The sequence below is a fragment of the Anguilla rostrata genome, chromosome 18 (genome assembly GCF_018555375.3).
Source record: "Anguilla rostrata isolate EN2019 chromosome 18, ASM1855537v3, whole genome shotgun sequence".
Taxonomy (NCBI): domain Eukaryota; kingdom Metazoa; phylum Chordata; class Actinopteri; order Anguilliformes; family Anguillidae; genus Anguilla; species Anguilla rostrata.
In genome coordinates, this window is record NC_057950.1 from 16,716,626 (window position 1) to 16,744,424 (window position 27,799).

The 27,799-nt window shown below is 44.9% G+C and overlaps 1 protein-coding gene across 4 annotated transcripts in view; it reads left to right on the forward strand.

The window, feature by feature from the left end:
• LOC135245161 (attractin-like protein 1) overlaps positions 1-27,799 on the forward strand; it is a 194,026-nt gene that overhangs the window by 79,760 nt on the left and 86,467 nt on the right. For all 4 annotated transcript variants that reach the window (XM_064318051.1, XM_064318052.1, XM_064318053.1 and 1 more), the window contains exons 23-26: positions 2,547-2,641; positions 3,255-3,333; positions 4,366-4,523; positions 17,810-17,871. In XM_064318051.1, coding sequence (XP_064174121.1) covers positions 2,547-2,641; positions 3,255-3,333; positions 4,366-4,523; positions 17,810-17,871 — 394 coding nt within the window. The remainder of the gene's footprint in view (positions 1-2,546; positions 2,642-3,254; positions 3,334-4,365; positions 4,524-17,809; positions 17,872-27,799) is intronic.

Consider the following 27,799-nt stretch of genomic DNA (forward strand, 5'->3'; position numbering starts at 1 on the left):
GGCTGAGAATATCTTCATTTCACGTGTATCCATCATGGCATGTCTGTAAACTGCCATAATTCATAGGCTGTCTCTCCTCATTCAAATTAGATCTGTGTAAAGTCATTTGGCCTGCTGATTATCTACATATGAATGTGTTAAAAATAGTCATAAAGATTGTTAGGAATTACAATGATTTCAGGGAAATAGGTTGTTAGGTGTGCTTTTTTCCATTTGTGAATGAGACTGAACTGTTGTTAAATCATGTTTAATGGATTTCAGTAAGCATATGAACACGTTTCTAGATTGCAGGTAATTACAGCAACAGCTGCAAAAAATTCAGTAACTACATGTAGCTAAATATATTCAAGTCAACACATAATTGTGCACTTGTGTGCGTGTGTGAACGTGTGTGTGTGTGTGTTTGTGTGAACGTGTGTGTGTGTGTGTGTGTTTGCGTGCGTGTGAGTGAGTGCACACGCATGTACACGCCACAGACAGGTTTGTCTGTGTGCCAGCCCCCAATGTCTCTTGAGAATCTGATCACCTCACTTTTATCAATACTTTTAATGTCCTTTAATGGCTTGCTATGGGATCTTCCGTAAGATGTTCTTGGCCAGTGGTTTGAGGAAAGTGAGAATGGCTTTTACGTCTTTATCGACATAAAGAAACTTTCTTACGTCTGCAGAATGGGCTGCTTACACAGACGTACCATGCCAGAAACTTCTGGAAGTGACGGCCGTTTATTCCACCCCTTTTTCTGCCTATCGTGCTCTGATATCTTCTATCTGTGCCTGGTCGAAAGTGGCTCAAATATGAAATGAGAAAAATAATTGGTATTATGAATTGTCTGGCAGCGTTTACACCAGATGATATCTCGCACAGTTCCACATGCCTGGTGACTGATCCGTGACTGCTCCACTCTGGCTGGGGCATGCATGTGTATATAAACCCAATAAACAGAATACTGAACTCATTAACTCTCAGCTACCGTGTACGCTTCATTGTTGCTAGTCAATGCAGAAATTTTCATTTTGAAATTTAATTTCAGGATAAACGATGGCTAAAATCAGTCTGGTGACTAGGTTTCTGATTAATTAGTCATGAGACAAGTATTCCTTTTTGCCCAGTTCTACTCGGATACATTTTCAGGATTTAGTCTCAGATTACGTGTGCATTCTGTTCATTTAAACATGTACGCAATTATACGAATGGAGATGCGGTTCTTTTTGAACATGACGGCTCAGACAAAAATGGTATGTGGAATCTCTTTATCAGTTGAAAGATTCAATTTAGAGATTAAACCCGTTGTCTGAAGTGACTTATTTCCTAACATGCGTAAAATCAAACATAATAGAATGATGAAGTTTGTTCTGTGGAAATCATTTTTAGTTCTTTAGTTTGAGCATCCAGTCACATACTCATGAAACCTCATGAATGGACAGATTCTCACATATACACATACGCGCGCGCACACACACACACACACACACACACACACACACACGCACGAGGTATAAATTGAACCTAGTGGAGACCGTGCGTGCTGAAAGTATTCATATATATTATATATTAATATATATATATAGATATGTACAGAATATACAAAGAACAATAAACATAGCTCATAATTCTGTACTTTGAATTTGTGCTAATACTTTGTGCCCCCTCAGGATAATGGGGAGGGTGTGAAGCTTGCTGAAGAGCTTATGGGATGAACCGCGCACGAACGTGTGCCTCGAGCGAGAGGCCATGGCTTTGATCTGATCTACGCTAATTTCACTAACTCTGCGGAGCCACAGAACAAAACACAGCTATTTGTCGAACATAATTTCCATTGGTCTCGGCTACGGGTGAAGTCTACGGGCGGAGGAGCCGATTAAGCGCTCTGTGAGATTTGGTAGACGCTGACATTCCTGCTGCGTAAATACACACGAAACCTCTAATAACAGAAACGGGCTCCTCGCTGCCGTCGTTCAGTAAGCGGGGAACATTCTGGACCCATTATTTTGAAGAGGCTGAACCGCTTTACAGGACGTTAAGGTCCAGTAAGTGCCACCACAGTGTGGGAACCTCAGACTCATAAATATCTGTGGTGCGGAGTCTCTCCATGTGATTAATCACTCCTGCCTGTCGCTTTACTGACCACGGCTGGGCTAAGTCCCTCTCTCCTGACTGGGGACTCCTCCTCTCTGCCAGAGCCCAAGGCTGAGTGACATCACTCGTTCTGGCTCTCTCTCTCTCACAATCATTTAGTACCGTTTTGCATTCCAGGCAGAGTTTGTGTTGGGACTGTTTGGAGGATCTTGAATTGTGCAGCTCAATCCAACTGAGGTCTCTGAATCTTTTGGCAACGTCAAGTCCCACCCATGCTGCAACCCTGCACACATCCGGCCTAGCTTGTGGGGTGTTCTTGCTTTATTCATAGCAGATGCAATTCCTGCCTCAGATAATACAATGCAGGGAACACACAGCAGATTTTCATTATGATTTCATGGTGACCCCCTTCCTACCCCACTGTGCCTTTTGGCCTTTAGAAGTGCTGACTGGGTTTTGTTCCCTTGCAGATAACCTGCTGATTGATTACCAGTTCACCTTCAGTCTCCTGCAGGAGGACGACCATCACTACACTGCTATTAACTTCATGGCCACGCCCGAGCAGGTATGCACACTTACGGACAACTACGGTCATCCCTCACACCTGAACTGAACAGGTACACTCATCCTCACACCTGAACAGAACCGGTACACTCACCCTCGCACCTGAACATCACAGGTACTCATCCTCACACCTGAACAGAACAGGTACAGTCATCATGCTATCACTCAAACCAATCCTTCCAACATTTGCCTACAGTGCCCACTGTTGCTGGTGGAACCCTACAGGTTATGCACACATAAGCTATCTGAACTGTTCAGGGACAGATGATTCTAATCTCTCTCACTGCAGTAACATTTCAATTCTTATTCCTTATCTCTTCTATATGTGGAGATTGGAAATGAAATGGGAATGGTTTGTCCTTGCATTAAAAGTTGAGGTGTACTGTTGAACATGTACTCAGGAAAAACATTGAAAGAATATATTTTCCAAATGGAAAATCTGATTTTCTATTGACACAAAGTGTTTTGTGCGTCATGTAATTTCCTGTCAAGTCAGGTATTTTAAGACGTAAGATTTTGAAGATGAGTTTGGATTGGGCATAGTAAGGTCTAACTGACACAAAAAAACATAGCCTTCTTCATCTTCATCCAACTTCTATTATTTGTATTTTCAGACCAATAAGAACCTGGACATGTCGATCAATGCATCAAACAATTTCAACCTCAACATCACCTGGTCTATTGGCTCCACAGGTATACGGTCTCTACTCTTTTACCCTGGGATAGTTTTTCGTATGTGGGCTGATTGTGCATGCATGCATATGCAAGTGGCCTGCAATGAGACGAGGAAATGTCCATGACCTAACAGGTCAGCCCGCATCGTTATATCAGTGGCAGCTGGAGTACCCATAAAGCACTGCAGCCGCCATCTCTGGGGCTGGTCTGCAGCTGCAGGTGGGAAAGGAAACGTTTGGGGAATGTTTGTTCCCTTTGTGTTGTCCGTAAATGCCCTGCAGTTCAGCAGCGCATGCTTAGTCTGGATTACATGCAGTTTCAGCCTCCCCCTGTCATGCAGACGCATTTCAGTCCGCTTGCTTGGCACTGTGCTCCACACTGTCCAATTCCAAACCAGATGACAACATTAATATTTTGCGCAGGATACCTTTTGCAAAAATGTATTCCCCTCTGAGAACAGCGCTCTTGAAAAAAGGCGAGCGGCAGCCTTGGGTTTCAGCGACGGCGCATTGTGAAGTGCTGCGATTTTAATTAAGATAAATGTTCACACGCAGCACCGTTGAAGGCTGGGGGTTCCACGTCTTTGTTTCAGAAATGCCAAAAGGAATGAAAATTTGGAGAACTGAATATCCGTGCGGGACAATTAGAATATTTCAAATTGGCACTGATAGAGAGGACAAAGTAATCATTAGTCATGCAATGTCGGTCTCTGTGGTGGCGTATTATGTTCTGGGACTTATGAAACGGACGTATTCACCGTGGCCAGCCATATTATGAGCGCAGAAATGTTTTGGATGCAAAATATGGTGAATACTTCGGAGGGGGTTTTATTTATTCTCCCTTGAGGAATACCATGAGAAATCACTTATTGATTCATATTGAAAAAAATGAAAAAATTGTAAATGATTGGATTTCACCATGCTTGAGCAATGCAGATGATGTAATTAAACATCACCATAATCACTGATGAACATGCCATTGGTTATTAGCACTCTTAAGCTCCATTGACCTTTGCTATCTAACTCTGAACTTTGACCCCTATCTTTGTAGCTGGGACCATATCGGGTGAGGAAGTCCCCATTGTCTCCAAGACCAACATTAAAGACTACAGAGACAGATTCTCCTGTGAGAAATTTAGCTTTCGCACCAATCCCAACATCACCTTCTATGTGTACGTCAGCAACTTCTCCTGGCCAATCAAGATTCAGGTGAGAGAAGCCACGCCCTGGGGTCTACAGGGGGTGTAGCTTCAACAAAAAAAAAAAAAAAAACAAGCTCTCTCAGTGTTCTGTCTAGTGTGGAAACCACAGAGTCGTGCAATGGCAAATATTCATAACATTGCCACCAAATAGCTGGAATCATACTATCTATTTTATTCTGTTTGATATTACAACATCTTGTTCACATTCTTGAAATTTTTGTGCTAAAGTAAGTATTTGGCAAAGTTAGAAACTGGAGATAGTAATGTACTAGAGTGTTGTTATTCCTTTAATTGAAGTTAAAAACAAAATTCTGTGTTGATGGATTATCCCCGATCGACTGTAGCTCGCACAATTGTGTTTTTAATCATCTGCTGCGAAGGACTTATGTAACATGCATCTCATAAAGAGTTGGAATAGTAGAATTTCTGAAAATAATTTCTGCTTATTCCGTTAAGGCTTAATACAACACAGAGCAAACCTTTATGAAATGTACTTTACACAGAAAAATCATATTTAACGATCCATGAGTTTTTAGTGTCTGTCTATCGATAATTTAAATAGCACGGCTTTAAAACTGTATCAGTCATATAACATATTCATGGTTTAATCTTATGATCCATAAAATTAAACTGGCATCAAGTAGTAATATATTGAGCTGATAGACGTGCGTTGTGATGAGGAGAGGTGGAGGGTGTGACCAAAAAACATTTCTGTTTAATTCAAACTGGAGTGCTTGAATAGATGCCTGTCACTGATGGGTGCTGCAGCGTTTGTTTGGGGAAGCGTGCTTTTGAAACGGGCTCGCCCCAGCCGACAGAGGGACCCCATCATGTGCGCGCTCCCATTTCTCACAGACGCAACAGGGCTGAACCGCTTCAACATCCAGTGCTACTGGGGGCCATGCGGGATAAACCATCGCTCAGGCACTCAGACATTAACAGTGCTCTGTCGCTCCCGCTCTCAGACTCTAATGAAGCTCTGTCGTTCCCACTATCAGACTCTAATGAAGCTCTGTCGCTCCCGCTCTCAGACTCTAATGAAGCTCTGTCGCTCCCGCTCTCAGACTCTAATGAAGCTCTGTCGCTCCCGCTCTCAGACTCTAATGAAGCTCTGTCGCTCCCGCTCTCAGACTCTAATGAAGCTCTGTCGCTCCCACTCTCAGACTCTAATGAAGCTCTGTCGCTCCCGCTCTCAGACTCTAATGAAGCTCTGTCGCTCCCGCTCTCAGACTCTAATGAAGCTCTGTCGCTCCCGCTCTCAGACTCTAATGAAGCTCTGTCGCTCCCGCTCTCAGACTCTAATGAATCTCTGTCGCTCCCGCTCTCAGACTCTAATGAAGCTCTGTCGCTCCCGCTCTCAGACTCTAATGAAGCTCTGTCGCTCCCACTCTCAGACTCTAATGAAGCTCTGTCGCTCCCGCTCTCAGACTCTAATGAATCTCTGTCGCTCCCACTCTCAGACTCTAATGAAGCTCTGTCGCTCCCGCTCTCAGACTCTAATGAAGCTCTGTCGCTCCCGCTCTCAGACTCTAATGAAGCTCTGTCGCTCCCGCTCTCAGACTCTAATGAAGCTCTGTCGCTCCCGCTCTCAGACTCTAATGAAGCTCTGTCGCTCCCGCTCTCAGACTCTAATGAAGCTCTGTCGCTCCCGCTCTCAGACTCTAATGAAGCTCTGTCGCTCCCGCTCTCAGACTCTAATGAAGCTCTGTCGCTCCCGCTCTCAGACTCTAATGAAGCTCTGTCGCTCCCGCTCTCAGACTCTAATGAAGCTCTGTCGCTCCCGCTCTCAGACTCTAATGAAGCTCTGTCGCTCCCGCTCTCAGACTCTAATGAAGCTCTGTCGCTCCCGCTCTCAGACTCTAATGAAGCTCTGTCGCTCCCGCTCTCAGACTCTAATGAAGCTCTGTCGCTCCCGCTCTCAGACTCTAATGAAGCTCTGTCGCTCCCGCTCTCAGACCTCTAATGAAGCTCTGTTGCTCCCGCTCTCAGACTCTAATGAAGCTCTGTCGCTCCCGCTCTCAGACTCTAATGAAGCTCTGTCGCTCCCGCTCTCAGACTCTAATGAAGCCTTTTTGCTCCCACTCTCAGACTCTAATGAAGCTCTGTTGCTCCCGCTCTCAGACTCCAATGAAGCTCTGTCGCTCCCGCTCTCAGACTCTAATGAATCTCTGTCGCTCCCGCTCTCAGACTCTAATGAAGCTCTGTCGCTCCCGCTCTCAGACTCTAATGAAGCTCTGTCGCTCCCGCTCTCAGACTCTAATGAAGCTATGTCGCTCCCGCTCTCAGACTCTAATGAAGCTCTGTCGCTCCCGCTCTCAGACTCTAATGAAGCTCTGTCGCTCCCGCTCTCAGACTCTAATGAAGCTCTGTCGCTCCCGCTCTCAGACTCTAATGAAGCTCTGTCGCTCCCGCTCTCAGACTCTAATGAAGCTCTGTCCGCTCCCCCGCTCGTCAGACTCTAATGAAGTCTTCTGTCCGCTCCTCCCGCTCTCAGACTCTAATGAAGCTCTGTCGCTCCCGCTCTCAGACTCTAATGAAGCTCTGTCGCTCCCGCTCTCAGACTCTAATGAAGCTCTGTCGCTCCCGCTCTCAGACTCTAATGAAGCTCTGTCGCTCCCGCTCTCAGACTCTAATGAAGCTCTGTCGCTCCCGCTCTCAGACTCTAATGAAGCTCTGTCGCTCCCGCTCTCAGACTCTAATGAAGCTCTGTCGCTCCCGCTCTCAGACTCTAATGAAGCTCTGTCGCTCCCGCTCTCAGACTCTAATGAAGCTCTGTCGCTCCCGCTCTCAGACTCTAATGAAGCTCTGTTGCTCCCGCTCTCAGACTCTAATGAAGCCTTGTTGCTCCCGCTCTCAGACTCTAATGAAGCTCTGTCGCTCCCGCTCTCAGACTCTAATGAAGCTCTGTCGCTCCCGCTCTCAGACTCTAATGAATCTCTGTCGCTCCCGCTCTCAGACTCTAATGAAGCTCTGTCGCTCCCGCTCTCAGACTCTAATGAAGCTCTGTCGCTCCCGCTCTCAGACTCTAATGAAGCTCTGTCGCTCCCGCTCTCAGACTCTAATGAAGCTCTGTCGCTCCCGCTCTCAGACTCTAATGAAGCTCTGTCGCTCCCGCTCTCAGACTCTAATGAAGCTCTGTCGCTCCCGCTCTCAGACTCTAATGAAGCTCTGTCGCTCCCGCTCTCAGACTCTAATGAAGCTCTGTCGCTCCCGCTCTCAGACTCTAATGAAGCTCTGTCGCTCCCGCTCTCAGACTCTAATGAAGCTCTGTCGCTCCCGCTCTCAGACTCTAATGAAGCTCTGTCGCTCCCGCTCCCAGACTCTAATGAAGCTCTGTCGCTCCCGCTCTCAGACTCTAATGAAGCTCTGTCGCTCCCGCTCTCAGACTCTAATGAAGCTCTGTCGCTCCCGCTCTCAGACTCTAATGAAGCTCTGTCGCTCCCGCTCTCAGACTCTAATGAAGCTCTGTCGCTCGTCGCCCGCTCTCAGACTCTAATGAAGCTCTGTCGCTCCCACTCTCAGACTCTAATGAAGCTCTGTCGCTCCCGCTCTCAGACTCTAATGAAGCTCTGTCGCTCCCGCTCTCAGACTCTAATGAAGCTCTGTCGCTCCCGCTCTCAGACTCTAATGAAGCTCTGTCGCTCACACACTCGGACCTTAACAAAGCTTCATCACTCACACTCTTGGTTTTTAACGGAGCTTTATCTCTCACACACCCAGGCTTTAATGAAGCTCTGTCGCTCACACTCTCAGACTCTAATGGAGCTTCCTTCCTTTGCTTGTGTTTTTTAGTACAGGCAAAATGTATGCAATGTGTTCTCCCATTTATTCTTTCGGTCCAGATGGCATCTTTTTACGGGGTTTGGGGGTTACAAAAATGGAAAACCTTGGGTACAGCAAGCATATTTCCAGAACTTTTTTTTAAAAAGTGTCCTATGTATTGATCAGAAATGTCAGAATTCCCAGATACTGTCCTGTTACTGAGCTAGATGGAGGAAATGTGAGATTTTAATTTCTATGGTAAGTGTCGCTTCCCACAGACACATACAGTACACCAGATATCAGTGGCACTGAGCTGGCTGGTCTTTTGTTGTTTTTGACCTTGTGTAGACAAGGTAACAGTGATGATGATGATGATGATTATGATAATCAGAATTTCAGTCCGTGATTTCATGAGCCTCGTGAAGCTTTGTGTGAAGTTAAGATATCAGACTATTCGTTCCCTGTTGTGTGAAGTTCCTGTAAATTTCTCCCCAGAAGCAGACACTTGAGTAACCACTTTACTGCCCACTGTGAGATCTTTAATCCTTGTTTTCTGTGGGGAAACATGGCCTGCTCGCTCTTTAAACCAGTGTGCTGCAGTACAAGGCGCTTGTTAATCAGGGAGAGCTTCTTAATAACTGTAGAGATCTCATTGGCCTCATCAGTCTCGGATAGCTGGTGGTGAAATCCCCCGCCTCCTCACTGCGTTGTGAGTAATGCGCTGTGGAAAGGCTCTGCCCGAGACCGTGAACTCCAGGAAAAATGCCATGCCTCCTTTTTTTTCTTTAAAAAGACAATCGGTCCACTTCAGGAGGGGCCGGAGATTTAAGCGCAGATAGATGGATGAGACCTGGCCCCTCGCAGCCTTGAAGCTGAGAGGCTCGCGCCCGCCCTGAGGTGCACTGCGCGCGCGCAGCAGACAGGAGATTATCGTCTGGGCGTATTCATCATCACAGCTCCGCTCCTGCCCCCTTAACCGCAGCTCTCCTGTACCTCTGACAGAGGCGGTTTCATACGGACATGCAGACGCATCCACGCGCACGAAGAGAGAAAGGAAATACACTTGATTTAAGTGGGTGGGTTCTTGTTTTAGTGGTTGCCGGGCTCTAACTCTACAGTGCTTGAGTTAATTGGGGATGGTTGTTAGAGACATCCTGAAGAGCAGTTTCACAGCCTCTGCGCAGATGTCTTGATGGCTAGCTTGATCCCCTGTGGAGTGTTTGCGTGCCCAGATTATAATTTCCTGAAAGTATGAAGTTAGTTAAGATTGCAGTCCTGAGGATTGGTGGAATAATTAATCCATGGAGGTCATTGAGGACATTATCTAATGAACTTCTGGTTATCCTGGGGATGCAAGAGGTCAGCTAATCCACTGCTCCTCATTGTTACCATGGTGATGTAAGATGTCAGTTAATCAAGTGCTCCCCTTGATTACCATGGTGATATTAGTGGTTAGCTGTTTAGTGCTCATCCGGGTTACCTTTGGCAATGATAGAGGTTAGCTGATCATGTGCTCCTCCTGGTTTCCTTGGTGATGCTAGAGGTCAGGTGATCTTGGACTTGCTGAGACCGGGGCTCCTCCAGTTACCGACACAGCAATGTCTGTCACCCTGAAATCACAACAGTGAGAGAGGTGAAATGTGCTGATTCGCTTGCCCTTGGTGTCTGGTTTTTTATTTGTGACTAATGCAGTCAGTTGTTTTCTCCAACACCGACTTTGAAAGCAGAGGTGGTAACTATTAGCCTTCACAAAGCCCAATTTACTCCACTGCGTTTTTGACATCACAAACCACACAGACCTCTGTTGTTATTTTTGCGCGTTTGAACAGAAGTGAAACGTGAGCACAGCTGAAAGCTCTGCGATGCGGTAATGCGCTCTAACAAACTGGGTCTCTCAGTGCGATGATCTCTCAGTCTGATGGACTCTGAGGGAGAGCGGGAGGCTACACAGAGGAGTACGGTTTGAACAGGAACGCCGAGAGGGAAGGTCTCCGCTCCGCTCTGTCCCCTCCTTCTCTGCTCACTTTTTAAATTGCCTAAGCGCTGAACGCGCTGAACACTGCTGTCCGGGTCCGTGTTGGCGGATTGCTCGTGGGGAGTGACACCCCTGAACGACAGCTGCCCCTCCGCCCCCCCCGGTGTCCTGCCGTAAGCCTGATGACATCACACCGGCGAGAGGCCGCGGTGGAAGGGAAACATGGCGAGCTGTAATTGCTTGTCCTTGTGGAACAGATTTAGATCCAGCCCGACGTCCTGACCTTGCGCACCCTGGCCTTTTCCCTCTCCGCAGAGTAAGGTTAGTCCGGCGGTTCGAGGACGACTGCTTGGGGCATGGCGGCCAGTGGAAGAAAAACAAATACAAAGAAGTTGATAAAGAAATAAAATAATGTAAAAAGATTTTTTTGTTTCCACTTTTAATAAGGCTGCTCTTGAAGTTCAGTTCATTTCAGTTGTACAACCAAACCTGGCCTCCCTTGATAGAACTTATTACATTTAGTCAAATGCATTAATATCCAGGCAGTAGTGCTGATATCCACCTCCGACCTCAGTTGGTTTTCTCATAAGTTTGCTCTCTTTATTCTTCTGAAAGCTGATGAGTTTTTGGAGTGGTTCTGGTGAGGCTGCTGGGGATAAGTGGGCTGTCCTTGTCATCGTCATTCTGAAGTTTTTATGTTCTTATTTAAAAATGTCTTATGACACACATGGACAGACCCTTCCTCTTGGCTGAGTGCTGGCCTTCCTTCTCTTCTCTCTTTATTTGGTCCTCTGCGCCTCTCCCTTTTAGTGCTTTATTAAGACACATTAGGCGCTTTGTGAGAGATGCAGCTTTCTGTGTGAAATTGGCTCCAGACTTCTGCAGGTCGATATCCCTGCATTCTGTAAGTGGCCCGCCCCCCCCCCCTCTGCTCTTCAGGAAGTTGCAGATGGCAGGTGAAGTGTGTGTGTATGTGTGTATGCTTGTGCACCTGTCCCTTATATATTTATGTGTGTGCACATGTGCATGTGTGTTCGTGGGTGTGCGTGCGTGTGCGCCTGTCTGTACTATAAGTGTGCGTGCGTGTATATGTGCACATGCATTTGTGTGTGTGCACGCGCATGCACATGCATGTGTGTGCGTATTTGTGCGTACGCGCATATTTGTGTGTGTGTGCGCGCGTGTGTGTGAACAGAGTGGGGTTCACTCCCTGCCGCCCCTCCCCGCACCCTCTCACACCCAGAACATTAGCACCAGCACCGGGAGTAATCTTCTCCTGGACACACCTTCCCTGTTCCTGTCTTGCACCTGAGACAGATTTCTGCGTATTAAAGGGCTTTATGTGGAAGGAGTGTGCAGCTCCCTGGCTCTGTCAGTGTGCAGTAATCCTGCTTTATTAGATTCAGCGGCTCGGAGGCACTTATTTATCCAGGCAGCGGACATCATTAAATCAAACGTCTCTTGTAATTTAATTGGCGACATGCTCGGCGTCCTGCGTTTCAGCATTCACTCATATTTATGCGCTCCAGTGACAAAACATTTTTTATTGAACAAAAGGTAATGTGAAACATCAAATATGGTACGCTCCTGTCTAATGACCGGCCTATCGGAACGGATCTCTTCCCTCCTGCCGGTAACAGGAGAGGGGGGCTAAGTGCTCGCACAACGAGGGGGTGGGGTGGGGTGTGGGGTTGGGGGCGGTGCTTGAGGAACCCAATTTGGGAGCCGTGCACTCGTCTGTGGTGGCTTCTGTTCAGTTACGGTTTTAGTATTGGGGGGAGCCATCAGATCTGTCCTATAACAGACTACAAAACCTGAGAATCCTCTAGAATGACCCCAGTAAATGGAGAGGCAGTTCATAGACATTGCTTGAGAGAGAGAGTGTGTGTGTGTGTGTGTGTGTGCGTGTGCGTGCATGCGCGTGCTTCAACTTTTCCATTTGTGGAATTGCAGGTTAATCATTTAAATTGCCCTGGAGTGTGACTAATGTGCCCTTAATCACTGCCTGCCTCAGTTTTCACTCCTCCGCATATCCTTACATGGTGTCCCATGATGCACCTGTACTCAGCGCGCTGACGTCCACCAGAATAGCATAGAGGAAAAACAGCAGGCAGTCCATTCCCAAATGCTGATCAGGATGCAAATATTAATGAGGAGCTTCCTATTTCTGGACGTATTAATGGAAATTCAGCATGGCAAAATCTTGTCTGGAGATAAATGTTTCCAATAAAGTGGTAATGGTGGATTCTGGGAAGTGGCGAGAAATCACTTTGAGGCTCAGAGATTTACTCTCCGAGTTCAGAGATTACAGCCTTGCTGTCAGGAAGTGTTTGTGTGTGTGTGTGTGTGTGTGGGGCAGGGGGGGTGTACTGTGCAGTGCTATGCAGGCCCATCACTTTATTTATTCACATATTGTGAAATGAGGTATTTTTAATTAACATTGGTTTGGTGCTAGTAGTAATCAATAAAAATTATAAATAATTCTATATTTAAAAAATATAATAATACTGTTTAATTTACAAATGCTTATCATTGAAAAGTATTTCTGGGGAAGTTGGGAGGTCAGAGAATTCTTTGTTCCAAAAATGTGCAAAAAATCATCTTAATCATCAATACTTATGGAGTTAAGCACAACTTCCATGAATGTTCATGTTTTAAAACTTAAGCATTAGGCCTATGGGTAGTAGAACAGGGCAGTCACTGCAAATCCTTCACTGAAAAAGAAAATGATGCTGAATGAAAGGCAGTCTTGCTAGATGTGACTCTGTCCAAGCAGCATTGCTGTCGGTGTATTTCTGATTGATCGAGTCTTAAAATGCGTCTGTTAGGATTTCTGTTCACTTTCAGAGCAAACAGATCACCAAAATAGCTCTCCACAGTGGAATTGGGGAAGCTAGGGAAAGGATTCCCCTGGTAGGCCGCGCCAGCGAGCTCAAACTCAGAAAGCGAGTCTTAGGTTGTGTTCCCTTTATATGAGCGCCTATATTTACCTGTTATCACATAAAAATGTGAATGTTACAGATTGTTCTTAGAATAAAAAAAAATCTGCTTTCCCCCAAGGCCTTGTCCTCAAATGCTCTCCTGCTTTTAAAGGTAGAGGACATGTTCTCCAGCTCAGAGAAAACTGTGCTGCCACATCATAAAAGCAGCAAATATTACTTGGTACCTGTGGGATTTCTGGAGTCTGTCAGATGCAGGGTAGGTAGCATGAGAGACGTTCCTGTTGTTGAGCTCCAGTACTGAAGATGGAAAAGCGCCTGGCCAGTTTATGCACAGGCTGGGCCGTCGTACTCAAGGTGGGGGTTTCTGAAACCTCCGGAACCTTCCCAGCCCGACGTCTCACTCTGCTGCTTGGGCTTTCTGCTCACTGAATGTTTTACTTGTCAGGTTCTTAAAGTGTGTGGGTGTGTTCATATGCGTTTGTGCAAGTGTCTGTATGCTAGAGTGCTTGTGTGAGTGTGTTAATGCGTGTGTCAAAAAAGTGTAGCGTCTGTGTGTGTGCGTGAGTGAACGCGTGACGTTTGTGTAGTCTGTGTGTAAGTGTGGTGGTAGGAGGGGTCTGGGCTAGGGGGTTGCCCTCTAAGCTTGGCCTGTTGTTGGCATTCTGTTTTCTTGTGGTCCCTCATGAATATGCAAATTCTTGCAAATGAGCAAAAACAGCTGTCACACACATGTTCTTTTTCTTACCACAGCCTGTTTCTCAGTTTACATACCCATGTAACCAGCAGCTATTATTTATGGTGCTGTTTCTATGGCCTGAGTGTTCTATGCCAAATACATGGTAGGGCGTTGGAGCACAGTGGCCATAAGTGTGTGGGGGATTAGTAGTGGTGTAGTAGAGGTCTGGTGTGGGCGTGCAGTGTGGGTGTAAGCGTGCTGTGGTGTAGTAGAGGTGTAGTGTGGGTGTACAGTGTGGGTGTAAGTGTGCTGTGGTGTAGTGTGAAAGTGCAGTTTGGGTATAAGCGTACTGTGGTGTAGCAGAGTAATGTGAGAGTATAGTTTTGGTATACGCATTGTGTTGTGTAGTCCAAGTGTACTCTCCTCTGCCCCCTGGTGGTTGTTGCAGTGTCCACGCTGACCCAGTTCACCTTACTGCCGTACAGGAGGCCGGTAAGTGTGGGATGTAGGAGCTGTGCTATCCTCTGCTCATAACTCACGCTTTAAAGGTTTCCTTAAAAAAACAGAGGAAATCATGGTGCTTGCAGTTTGTGCTGCTTTTATTTTCTGTCAGAGTACCCTTAATGGACTCGAGAAACCGGCCCGGAATTTGTGCAAAGCTACGCAGAGTCATGGGGGGGGAGAGAGAATGCTGAGTTTTCAAAAAACAAAAAAATAAATGGAAACCTTTTGTGATGGAAGACGTCTTTATGGCAAAGTGACCAGACTGGGAGGCTCTTACTTGCGCATGCACGCGTGCGGGCGACTGCATCGGTGCTCTCAGGCTGCGGGCGCTGGCCGGCTGCGCTGTCTGCGCTATCGATCCGCGCCCACTGCAGCGACAGTGACGGGAAAGCGCACCGCGCAGCCAGCTCTTCTCTCTCCAGATCGCAATACGATCCCTGCGCCGGCCCCCGCCGAGATCCCCCTGCTTTTTCAGCACTTATTCTCTCCGGGCCTAGACCAGCTTTCTGTTTTTGAACAAAGAACTTTTTAAAGTTTTATTTATTTATTTATTTATTTTTTTAATAAGTGTGGACAGGTTTTTGTTTATATGAAGTTCAGAGAGACCTTGAGAAGCGTGTGTAGTTGGAACACGTACACCGAGACGACGGGCCGATACGCTTTCCCTTTTATGTGCAAATATAAATATAGGTTCCCCTAATAGGTTGAGCTGTGCTGGAGGCTGCGAAGGGAATGCTGGGAAATCAATTATGCGCGCGCTATAATCCAATTATTCTGAACATCTTTACTTTGGAGACGAGGCCCTCTGCAAAGGATTACCTGAAGGAAGAAAGTTTAGCTCCGGTAGGAGAGGTGCTTTGGATCCGTGTTTGAAAGGGCCCTGCTGCGTCAAGTTTCGACGCGTCGAGAAGCTGTCCCCATGCGGGAGTCAGTGATGCCTTTACGTGCCTGACATCACTCCTTAAAAAATAAAAAATAAATAAAAATATATAGTGTTGCTTGTAAAGCCGCAGTGATATGGAGAAAGCTGACTTATCTCACCTATGTGAGTGGGACGTCTCCATCTTGAGCTAAACCGTAGGTGCTCTAATGCGGAACAGGTACTGCGCCAGGTGTGCTAAACTCCAAAGTTCTGCCTGCTGTTGTCAGAGCTGGAAGTTTGCTCTGTGTGTTGTGAAAGTTATGCTGCGTCCCCATTCAGACTATTCATAACCTACACATAGCCAAGGGGTGCATCATGACCTCTTCTTGCCAGCTACGGTGTCCCAGATGTGTATGTAGACATGCATAATGGAAGGAAGGAGAGCAGAGATGGACATCTGTTCATGGATAGAATATCTGTGGTGAAGCACTGCTGGTCTACCCTGGCACTGCCTGCCTGTTATCTTCAGAGTCATATAAACAGGTTACAGGATGTGTAAGATCTGCAGTAACTGTTGTGGTAAGTTGCCCTGGGTAACTGTCTGTTAAGCAAACAAATCAAAGCTGAACAATCGGACAAAAGCTGATAAAAGCTGTTCGCTGAGAAAGAAAAACGTGGAAAGAAGTTTAATGGTACTGTCGCTGTATAATGCATTTAGTCTGAAAAAGATTATACACCTTTCATACTGGTTTATTCTGAGCAGGGTCCTGGGTTATAGATTTAGTGAAACTTTTCATTTCTTTTGCCTCAGAAGGAGGGGGATTCGTCTCTCCCCCAACTTTCATCACATGAAAAAAGTAGCTTCAATATTTATTCATCAAAAAATGCAACTAGGGACCCCATCCAGGCAATGAGCAAATACAGTTTTGGGGGAACATCTGGTCATTAGTACCATTTCATTGGCAAAAGTGTTTTAATTGCTTAACGTGGAGGCTAGGTTTATGGCCACTATCATCCTCAAATAAACCATATGGAGAGGAGGAGGATATATCCAAAAAAATGTAATATGCGTGTAAGATTACTCATAGGAATAGCTAGTAGTAGCAGCTAGTAGTTTGGTTTGTGTATTTGTGTACGTGTGTTGTGATTGTGTTAGGGCTTTCCCCTTGAGGATCATGGGATATAGTCCTGTGACTCCAGCCATTAACTGGCTGCTTTTCTGCTGTCCTGCAGTGAGTGTAGGTGAATGGGCATGTGGATGTGGTTTTCCTTTTAATAGATGTGGGTGTGGGTATTACTGCAAAAATGGTTGATTTGTGTTGTTTGGGGGAGTGTGTGTGTGTGTGCGCGTTTGGGGTTAGGGGTCATTGCTGTTTCTCTGCCTGTGGTACATTTCTACATACAGTATGATATTGCGCAGGGAGATTTTCAGCGTACCTCTCCTTTTCAAGGAGGATCTGTCATAGTTGGGTCTAAGACATGGTTTGGGTGTTTTGTAATTTCTTTATATTGCATTGGGTGAGGAAGTTTGTTGTTGACTGCAGTGGGAGCATAGCCTCTCCTCAGTGCCGCCAAGTCTCTCTCTCTCTCTCTCGTTCTCTCGTTCTCTCTGCTTCTCTCTCTCCCTCCTCATGGCTATGTGCTGCTCAGGACCGCCCCCGTTGTGTTGTTCAGCCCTTATAAGGGCAGATGTGAGCTCTGAGGCCTTTCCCCGAGCTCTGACTGCTTCCTGGTCATGACCTGGAAGAGAACACCATGGCCGGGGCCTCTGCCTTCCTCACAAACAGGAGGGATGAGGAGTTTTCAGATACTGTCTCAGAAGACCTATCCCTCCAATAAAACAAAAAAAGCAACAAAAAAACCCTTACCTGTGTGTACAAAATCTGTTTCTGACAATTGTGTTTGTCTTTCTCTTTTTTGTTTGCTTAACTTGGGCAAATCCTATTTCATAACGATAGTAAACAACCATAATGGCTTTCTTACTCAAGATTTTAACCACCAGACTTTCTTAATTGGTGGCAGACAGTTCTTTCTGTTATTCAGGTGACAACGTTTTTCACTTTCCCCTGCCCTGGAGCTGACAGTCTTACAATCAGGGTGGTGGGATGGGGGGAGGGTGACGCTGGTGTGATACCGGGTATCATACAGGTTTCAGCATGACCCTGTGCTGTGACCAATAAAAGATGTTCCCATCTGAACACAAAAAAGGTAGCCAGGTAGCATGTTTTAATACTGCAGAATCTTTAAACTCAAGAGACTTGGTCTGCCAATTCCTGAACCGAGACACTGGCAGGGTGTTTACTTTTCGCATCATTGGTTTGTCAAGAACCTCAAAAAAAAGCTGTCTTTGAAAACTGAAATATTTTGTTGTGAAGTGAATTTGTGCGTACGGTTGAAGCAGAAGAATGATGTTTGTGCTGTGGAGTAAACGTTAATGGAAAATGGAGGGGAACAGTCTCTTTCCTCTCTGTTTTTTGTTTTGCTTTTGTTTTTTTGCCCATTTTTATGCCTTTCAAGTATGTAATGCGTTTGGATTTCCCACTGAGGCCCCCTTTCTTCTTTCCTTTCACAGATCGCCTTCTCCCAGCACAACAGCATCATGGACCTGGTGCAGTTCTTTGTGACCTTTTTCAGGTGAGTTCACTGTCAGAAAACAGATCTGATGATTTTCGTCTCATTTAAAGCCATTCAGGTTATTTCTAAGTGTATTAAAAGAGGCAGGCCTTTTGTTGCCCTAAGAAAATGGGGAGGGGGGGGGTGGGAATTGCAGCTGGCCTGCCCCCTTGCCATCCTGTCCAGGTGGTGTGATGTTCATGCACACCAACTCACCTCAGGGGTTGCTGTGTGATTGGCTACAGGGAAGTCCTTTGTGTCTTTGTCTAATCCCTTACTGGTTATTCTCACAAATGGGTATGCTCAGTCCCATTTCGTTCACTGCATAATCAATTTTTGAGTAATTGCATTGTAGGTCGAACCCTGTCTTGTGATACATTTTTCCCTGTGGAAATATGCTGTAAACTTGGTATTAGATAATACACACAATGCAATGAGTACATATTAAACTATGTGTGTGTGGGAGGAATTAGTATGCATATGAAATACACAGTTTATTCTCAAGATCTTCCTCTTCTTCTTCCCATTATTATTATTATTATTTTTATTAGTAGTAGTAGTAGCAGCAGCAGCAGCAGCAGCACTAGAGTGCAGTACTAGAGTTAGTAATTATTCCCAAAATGTACCACTTATCTATTTTTTCTATTCATAAAAACTTGTTATTGTGCTTTTCTCTACAATTCACTCCGGTGTATATTTGACTTAATCGATTTTCTTGGTCTAGCTTGTTCTCCGAGCCTTGTTATATGCACTTCTAATTCACTTGGGGCCCAGAGTGTTTCCGCAATCAATAATTTACCTATCAACTGGGAGCTCAGATCGCTTTAGAATAATCCAGCGTTTAATCGGACACAATAGCTCAAGCTATAAATTTATGCGTATTATGATCAGCCAAAAAGAACGGTCCACTGCTCTGCTTTCTCACAAGATAGTTTCTGAAGAATTCACAGCTTTCCCACCCCACACATCAGTCTTAAGAATCTGCGGGCCTCAGTTCGACGTTTCACGATTTCCAGAATGGCGATGGCAGGGGAAGATGCAGTAGGGAGAGCAGTAGCAGTAGCAGTAGCAGTGTGCTACGCGACTGTACTGAGTGGCTGTGAGGAGTAGAGAAGAATGTCCGGTTTCAGCTACTGCATGGCTACGTGCTCTATTCGCTCACTCACATCATGCAGAAGGCCGTATGCGCAGTGATGCTAGTGTTTTAGATGCCCCCACTTTGTGAATGGGTGTTGCAGCACGCATGAGGTGCATTGCACCTCTGTGTACTTGAGGGGAAAGAGCAAGACCTCTCCCACGGTTGGACGAACAGACAGACATACAGACGGATATAGATGGATAAAAATCAGGCAAGCAGGCCCACAGATGCAGATAAAGGTGCAGATTTTACGCTGGGGTCGAGTTCCTGTTGACAGGATGAGAACTGAAGTGTTAGCAGTGGAGCTGTGATGCTGACTGTGTAATGAGCTGCCCTGAAGGCAGGGGGAGCTGTGACGTGATCGTGCCTGGCACTTAGAGACAGAGGTGACGGTGTAGGATTCCGGTCTCATGCCTCATCAGACAGAAATGAGCTTCAAATAGCCGTGGGGAGGGGGAGGGATGTATATTTAAGCCTCCTTTGCACTGTCTGTTATGACGCTGTTGCTGTACATGTCACTGTTACTACACTTCCTTTACACTGCATATGTGTATTAAGATGTACTGTAATTACAGATAATTTACACAACACACATTTTTACTTTTGCACCTCATTGACATGTGGGTTAACACCCTATCCACAATCATCGCACATCGTTGCGTGAAAATTCACAGACTTTAGCGGGAAATCTGTTAAACTATTTAAGGATTTTCCTCATATTTGCATGTCCGTGCCAGTACAGCCAGCTCTTGCCAGTTAAGCATTAATACAGTGATGTTTGACCGCGTGTACTGTCAGTGGCTTTGTGAATATAGCATTGGTGTGCGATCCATCTGCTCTTGAATGCCATGTTTTTATTTCTCATTAAACATTAAGAAAATAGCCATGCATAATGTCACATTTTTACTCCATTTAATTTGAGGTGTGTTTTTGTAGTAAAAATGAACTTTTTATAATGAATGAAAGCTAGTGACTTGGCTAGTTAGCAAAATCTGCTTTGCAATTTGAATTTGAGTTAAGATAGGGTTTTTGGCTTTTTTCTTGAGGGTGATTTTTCTTAGTGCTGTCATAAAAATTATGTAATGAAGTTTACATTACATTTTTACATTACAAAGTTTACACTTAAGTTGATTTGCCCTTGTTCTCTTCTAAGAGGTCCAGGTTTAACCTGTTTTTTTATTTCTCATTTCTTGTCATGTTCTCTGACCATTGTGCTTGTTTGTTAATGGTTTTCGGTATACATCCATAGAACTACTGTCAGTCATTCTCATCCAGTTCTCTATCCCTTGGGACATATCCTTATATTGTATAATGTTGTTAATTAATAATTGTTTCTGTTGAAGGTGGTTTTAAATCTTATTAGCTATATGTTGTCTTACATCATTCAAGTATATTATTGTAACTTGTTTATTTGGTGTGTTTTAAAGCAAGAGCTGGCTTTGTCACTTCACCAGTGCAGTTCTGCTGTTAATTGCACCTCATTTACAGTCCATCTGTGTATTTACACTGTTGTTACACTACATTTGCTTTGTGAGCTGTTGTTATTACAGCTAATTTCACAGGTCCAGTGCTTTTACCCTCTTACAATAGCTCATTTACTCTGCATTTATAGACAGTGCAGTCCATAAGTATTTGGACAGTGATGTAAGTGTTGGTTGTTTTGGCTCTGCAGCCCAGCACATTGGATTTGAAATGAAACGGTGAGTATGAGGTTAAAGGACAGACCGCCACCTATAAGTTGAGGGTATTATACATCTATATTAAGTGAACCGTGTAGGAATAACAGCCCTTTTTATACATACTTCCCCCATTTTATGGGGTCCAAAAGTAATTGGACAATTGGCTGCTCAGCTTTTTCTTGACCAGCCGTGGATCATTAGTCATTAGTTTATGCTCAAGAAAGCTAACAAAAGTGAACAAAAATTTTTAAAAAAAGCTCACACAGCCTGGTGTCGATTCTAGGTGTGGGATTTACATTTGGATTCTGTTGCTGTTATCACTCCACATGATGATCACAGAAGTTTCAATGCCAGGAAAGCAGGCCATCGTTTCTGACATATACAGAATCATCTGGTCAGATCAAACCAAAGGCCTCACAACTCCTTGGATGGTACTTTCCCCCTCCAGCAGGGTAGTAAGGACAAGGCGTTCTTCAGTGGAATGTTCTTGACTGGCCAAGTCAATCACCTGACCTGAATCCAACTGAACATGCATTTACTTGCTGACGACTGAAGACGGAAGACAGAAAGCCGCCAAAATAAACAAATGCTGAATATGGGCTGCATTACAGGCCGGGCAGAGCATCACCAGGGAAGATGCCCGGTTTCAGTGATATCTATGGGTTGCAGACTTCAGGCAGTCATGGAATGCAGAGGATTTTGCAGCCATGTACTAAATAAGACGACTTTATTTAAGATTACGTTAATTTGTGGTTTTATCGGTATATTGAGAGAGTGACAGTCACCAAAGTGCCGTTTGTCTGAAGAGGAAAGATAACTGGCTGCTCTTTGCAGTCTTATAACTGTCATGTTAAATCAGATAAGTGCACGTTTATATGGAGTCTGGCTTCAGCGTCGTGAGCAAACTGTAGCTTCTCCCTTTAGACAGCTTCAGCTTCTTGTTCAGAATTTAAATTCCGCTCATTTCTCATTAGCTACTGGAGGACTGTAGTGTCCCAGAAAGGGTTTAGCCATATTACCATGACCTTGGATTCTGACAGCAGTGCTGTCCTTTCTCCCCCATATGCTATTGCTTATCAGTGTCCATGGGGAGAGAAACAGCCTGTGTGCCCAACGTGTTCCGGCCAGAACAGTGACTGGAGACTACAGCTGGCTCCCCAGTCATCAGGGGTTCTGTCACACTGGCAGCCCTTGAGCCCTTCCGTGCCTGAGTGCATGCGTGCGTGCGTGTGTGTGTGAGAGAGAGCATGTGTGTCATGGGCTATGTTCTGACCATACCTGCAATGCCTCGTTGAGATGTTGTGTCATTAATGCATAAAGCTGGGGACCATCTGGCCTGCAGATGTTTGCGACCCTCTCACTGAAAAGCGTGTAGAGCATTTCCCCATTCTGATCTGCTTTCATACAAACATCCCTCAACTGATTAGTCTGGTTCAAAACTGACTCCACCATGTTGGTTCTTGTGAGGTCAACCTCTGAGCTGGACAGAGGAGGGCTTGCCCCTCATCTGGAGTCTTATTTGTCACAAAGTTTTTTCTGATATGTCCTCTTTGGAGTCTTTTCTTGCCACTGTGGCCTTCAGCTTGCTTTGTGAGGTCAAGAGCCAGGTATACTGTGAGCTGTTTTGTGTCGTATTATTTGTAAAATGTATATATAAATACATTTTGATTGATTCATTACATTTTTATATCTTTATGCACAAACCATCAACAGCTCACAGAAACAGAAACTAAATGCTGCAAACACCTCACATTAATGCAACCCAGATACCATTGATGGTTCAGTGAAACCTAACCTAGATATGACACACACCTCAAATTAAAGCTAACCATGTACCATAGATGGCTCAGAGAAATGTTAACTAGACACTGAAAAAAAAAAAAATTAACTCACAATAACACAACCCAAATACCACAGACAGCTCACAGAAAAAGAACCTACCTGTAAATACTGTAAAACCTCACATTAATGAAACCCAGTTTCCATTGATGGCTCAGAGAAATGGAAGCCAGATACTGAACGCACCCCACAGAAAAAAAACGATGGGGTATCATGTTGATTATTTCAGCTGTCCTCAGCCTCGGGCTCTTCCCCTGCCACTCTGGAATCCCTCTGTCATGTTCTGTAAAATGACCATAGAACAACCGCCTTTTTCCCCTGGGCCTGAAAGTGACCTCCATGAAAGGGGAATCCAGTGCACGGAAATCCGGCATTTTGTTTCACAAGCCAATTATGATATTTATAGGATGACAGAGGAGCTTGTGTGTTTGATGGGATATTTAATAACAAGTCCTCAGAAATCAGATTTCTTTAATGTAAAAAAAGTACCAGTTGGCCTGAATCATGCACTAAACTCTGGAGACGGCACACTTCGTTCCCTAGGGCCTTAATAGTGTTTGCTGTTGTGGTCTACTTCAGGCTGGAGTACATGTTGTTCAATTCCTGAAATCCATTTCGGTCTAGTCATTTTCCCTTGATAACGGCATATTATGTTGTAAAAAAAAAACTCAGAAATTGTGTGCTCTCTCCAATATAAACACACATAATGCAGGCGATTGCCCCCATGTTATTAAACTGTGCTTAACATTCAGAGTGATCACCGGGATGCTCAATCACCCTTCTCCTGGGACTTCAAAATGACATTCATTAGAGTTTGCTGAATTCAGTTGAAAATCTATGAAAGTTTTCTGTAGCCCCCAAAAGAAAAAAAATATAGTACTGGCAGCAGCACTCACTCCTAAACAGAGTCACTGGCATACATTTCTCTGTCATATGAGGAATGAAGACTCATAATTCATTGATGAATGAGAAAAAGGAAAGAAATATCACCGGGGGGGGGGGGGGGGGGGGGGGGTCATTCTTTTACGATCCCTCCAGTCTTAAACGTGACCCAATGTGCCTGGTGCCGTACGAAGTGTTAGATTGAGGGATATTTGCAGAGATTTACGGAGCTGCCAATATTTCCACATTAAAAGGGCTGTGGTGTCAGGCTGGCTGGGTGTTTCCACAGGATCTGTTTAATTATCTGGGTTTTAGGAGCCAATGCCTGCAGTCACCCAGGAGAAAATAAAACTTGAGTTGTGATAGAAATGTCAGATTGCCCCATGAGGCTTTTCTGTCCTAGAATAAGGAGCGAGTGAACACATTGCGCCGAAAGGAGAGGTTTTTTTAATCTCTCTTTCTTATTTCCCACTCTCTCTTTCTTTTTTATTTATTTATTGTACAATTTTGAGTTTCTGCTCCTTATACTGTTATAATAGGGGTTACTGCAGCAGGACCCATAGTTTCAGTCTGAACCCAAGGTCTGGTGTAATCTTAAACTGAATTGACAGACTTCCGGTAGATCTTGTTCTGTGACGTGTGGATCCTGCAGTCCCCTTTGGTTCTGGTGGATGTTGTCATCCTATTCGATACGTTTGATTCCATAATCAACTGCGGTACGGTGATCCTGTGATCCTGTAATCCTGTGAAGTGTGGTGGATTGTGTAATCCCATAATGTACAATGATACGCTGTATGAAATGTTCATTCTGGATTCTTTGGGAAGGTGGTGCTTAATACTGATTGGCCATGAACACTGACTTTATGTAATGGAGCCCTCTGGGAGGGGTAACTTAGCTGTCTCCATTGGCTTTGAGGAAAGTATATTTTGCCTGTGAATTTTTAAACGTTAACTGCAAATTGAAAATCATATCAGCCCCTGAAATGCTCAAGTATCCCAGTTTTGAAAACCTCATTAGCTTCAAAAAGTCACTTTAAACTGTTTTCTTTGAAGGCTCATTTCAAGTCACTGTCCTCTTTTGAGGATGTTTTTCTAAACGAGCAGAAGAAATGGAATTAAAGAGTGCTCATACGCCTCAACAGTATTTACGCTAATTGGTGACATTGCAGTTCAGTTTGGCCCAATTACTGGACTCCCGCTTGAGCCGGGGGTTCTTCCCATGGGGAGACGGACCGTAAGTGAGGAGTGTACCACTGATAACCGCTGTTAGCCGAGGGGTGTCCGGCCCTGTTTTTAAAGAGCTACAGCTTTTCTGCTGCTTTTGTCCTAACTTTAAAATCGTCAACCAGGGCCTAGCCCCCCCCCCATACACAAAATTAACCCGGTGGCTCTGAATTCCCGACATCACCAGTCCTGTTTTATGACATTACATTCATTTAGCAGGCACACTTATTGAGTGATTTTCTTTCTTTTTTTTACAAAACTAAGTGCAGAAATGTGAATAGGTTAAATAAGAGCTTCAGTATGTACAGAAAAGAACGGATGAAGCCTTTTAGAGGGGTCAACAGCACTATGGTAGGAAGTGCTTGAGCTAAGTGCGCTAGTTAGCTGCATAATTGGCCATTGTGAGAAGCGTGTTCGACTAGCTTGACCTGAGCTCCATGAGGAAGCTCCCCTCAGCTCCGTGTCACAGGTTCAGTCGCGCCTTCCTGACTGTCGTGCTGGATGTGCTCAGAGACGTTTCTGTGTGTCGGAGCACCTGTAGGTGCGGTGTGCTGGTGGAGGTGTAATCGCCTCACTTTCCAGGAAAGATCAGCTGCAGCCCTCACCTAAAGTCTGGAGTGTGTAACTGTTAAAAAAAGTGCAACATCCCAAAGCGACTGTTCCACAACAAAGACGATACTTAAAGGTTAACTGTGCATATCTGTGCGTGTGTGTGTGTGTGTGTGTTTGCGCATGTGTTTGTGTGCGCATGCATGCATCTAAGGGTGTGTGAGAATGTGTTTGTGAGTGAGTGAGTGTGTGTGGTGTGTGAGAGAGAGTGGGTGTGTGTGCTTGTGTCTAGTAGGCATCTTTGTATACTGTGCATGTCTCACAGTAACAGTATACACTTTCAGAAAATAAAAAAACATAGGCAGTAATTCCTTTAGATTTCACTTCTTTCTGCAGTTTTGTCTCTGAGAGTCTGACGTAGGTTTTGTTACTGCACAGCTTGTTGGATTTAAACAGTCACTGAACTGAATTTAATCATTTTCACACATTTGTCATTTGGCTCACGAATGAATGCGTGTATTAATGTTTCTATTCACACTCAGTTTGGTATGTTTGTTCCACTGAGCGTTGAACTCAGGGATACTGTGAAGAGATGAAGATGAAGAAATCTTGAATCCAGGCCACTGTTTCTGTCCTTTTACCGGCTTTTAGATCAGGCACCTGTCGATTTCATCGGATTTGTAATGTCCTAGACTGTTAGTTGGGTCGTGTGTCTAGCCATGACTTAATGCGGATATGTGATCTTAGCAGGTATTTCATGGGTTAAGTTCCACCCTTTGGTTCTTCGTTGTCAGTTGGGGTGGGGATAATTTTAGGGAAATTAATTGGCTTTCATGGTCCCTTCTGCAGAATACACTCGTAATCACAGCAATTAGCACGCTCGGCTCCTCATTAGAGGTAAGCTGTTACAGTGGTGAGTTATGGTGAGTAGATTTTGTATGAAATCTTGCTTTCCACAGCTGCATAAACGGTGGAATGGGCCGTTGTTTGGCATGAGTCATCCAGAAATTCGTAGACGTATTCGTGAGTGTGCTGGTGATCGAGATGTCTGCATTTTACGCGCATTTAGGCCTATTACTTCAGGAAAGCTCTGAAATCTGTCTGCCTCTATTTGGGGACTTTTTTGCAAGTTTTATCCCAGTTTCTCTCATTACAGCTGCAGAAATGGCAGCTTTCCCTGGTTAAACCATACAGATGTCCTCCCTGTGGACATGCTTGTGATTCTCCGCTCTCTATGGGTGGAGCTCACCTTGCCGCAGCCGCTATTTCCTCTATTTGTTAATTTCCCTTTTTTTGCCTCTGTGCTGTGCAGTTGCCAGAGTAACACCCACCCCCCTCCCCCCGCCCCACCTACCTCTACAACCTCTCTGAAAATCCTGGTCTTCTCTGTCCGTAGCAATTTCTCATTACAAATTGCATTTGATTTTGGATTAATTGCAACTTTTTTTCCCCTGTGGTTTCGAAGCAGGACACACCAAGGCCAGGATTGTGAGGAAGCATTCGATCAGATGTCTTTGGTATTTGACACATTTGACTTCAGCAGACTTTCAAATAATCCCCTCCATCCCCCTCTTCTGGTGAATTCTCTTTAAGCGCACTTTGTGTGAAGTACATTATGAGAGCAGAATGCTGCTGGCAGACAGCGCGCGTTGCGCTCTGCGGAGGATTAAGAGCGATCTGTCCTTCCTTGTTTGCCGTCAGGAGCGGTGCGGGATGAGAGGCAGATCTAAAGTGGGATTTCTGCCACCGCTGCCTCTGCGTCGATCGGCCCAGAGGACTTAGCGGCGGCTCCTGTTTTTCCGGGCGGTATCATGCCGAAACAGAATCGGATTTCCGAGGTCTGTTTGCATTAGGGAGATTTTGGCGCCTGATTGGGGCGACTTATCAAACGGATCCACACGTGCGTATTTGCATAAATTGACCGTATGGCCGTGGGCTTCTGAGCGCTGGTTCAGTGCTGTTCTGCTGGCCCCGGATTATGGGGTTTGGTCTGGTTCTGCTTCTTTAAACCACACGGTTTCCTGCTCTGGTTTTGCCTGGGTACAGACCCAAAATTTTTTAAATTATTCTATTAATAAAATAAAGCCAAATGTATTTAATGCCTTAACACTTTATTTGAACGCAAAATAAATTGTCCTGTATACCTCCCAGCTGTATGTGGCTTATGAGAAGTGGTAGTTGCTGTTTATGCTGTATACAGCTTTTCAAATACAGTAACGGCAGTGGCCATTCACATTTAATTTCAACAGTTCTGCTTTTGTATAAAATAATAATCAATTACTCCAACTCCAACAATTGCAAAGAATAATGCAATATATGTTTCTTGCAGTATTTTACGCAGTGCATTGATTTCCCTACACTTTTTAATATTTCCCATATTGGTTTTTAGTGGAACATCGCATTGAATTGCACTGAGACGTGCAATGGTGCTTAACTTCACAGACTAAAATAATAATTTTTGTGTAGTGATGTGTACAGATGATGTCAGCTGCCTGAGGACATGGCCAGAGAGCATGCTCAGATCATGTCAGGCTGGGAGCAGCCAGCTCTGCTACGTGTATTTATTGACGTATTTTGCGTTGCCATATGCCTCACAGGCAGGAGTGACAACATGTTATCCTGTAGTAGGATTGTAAAA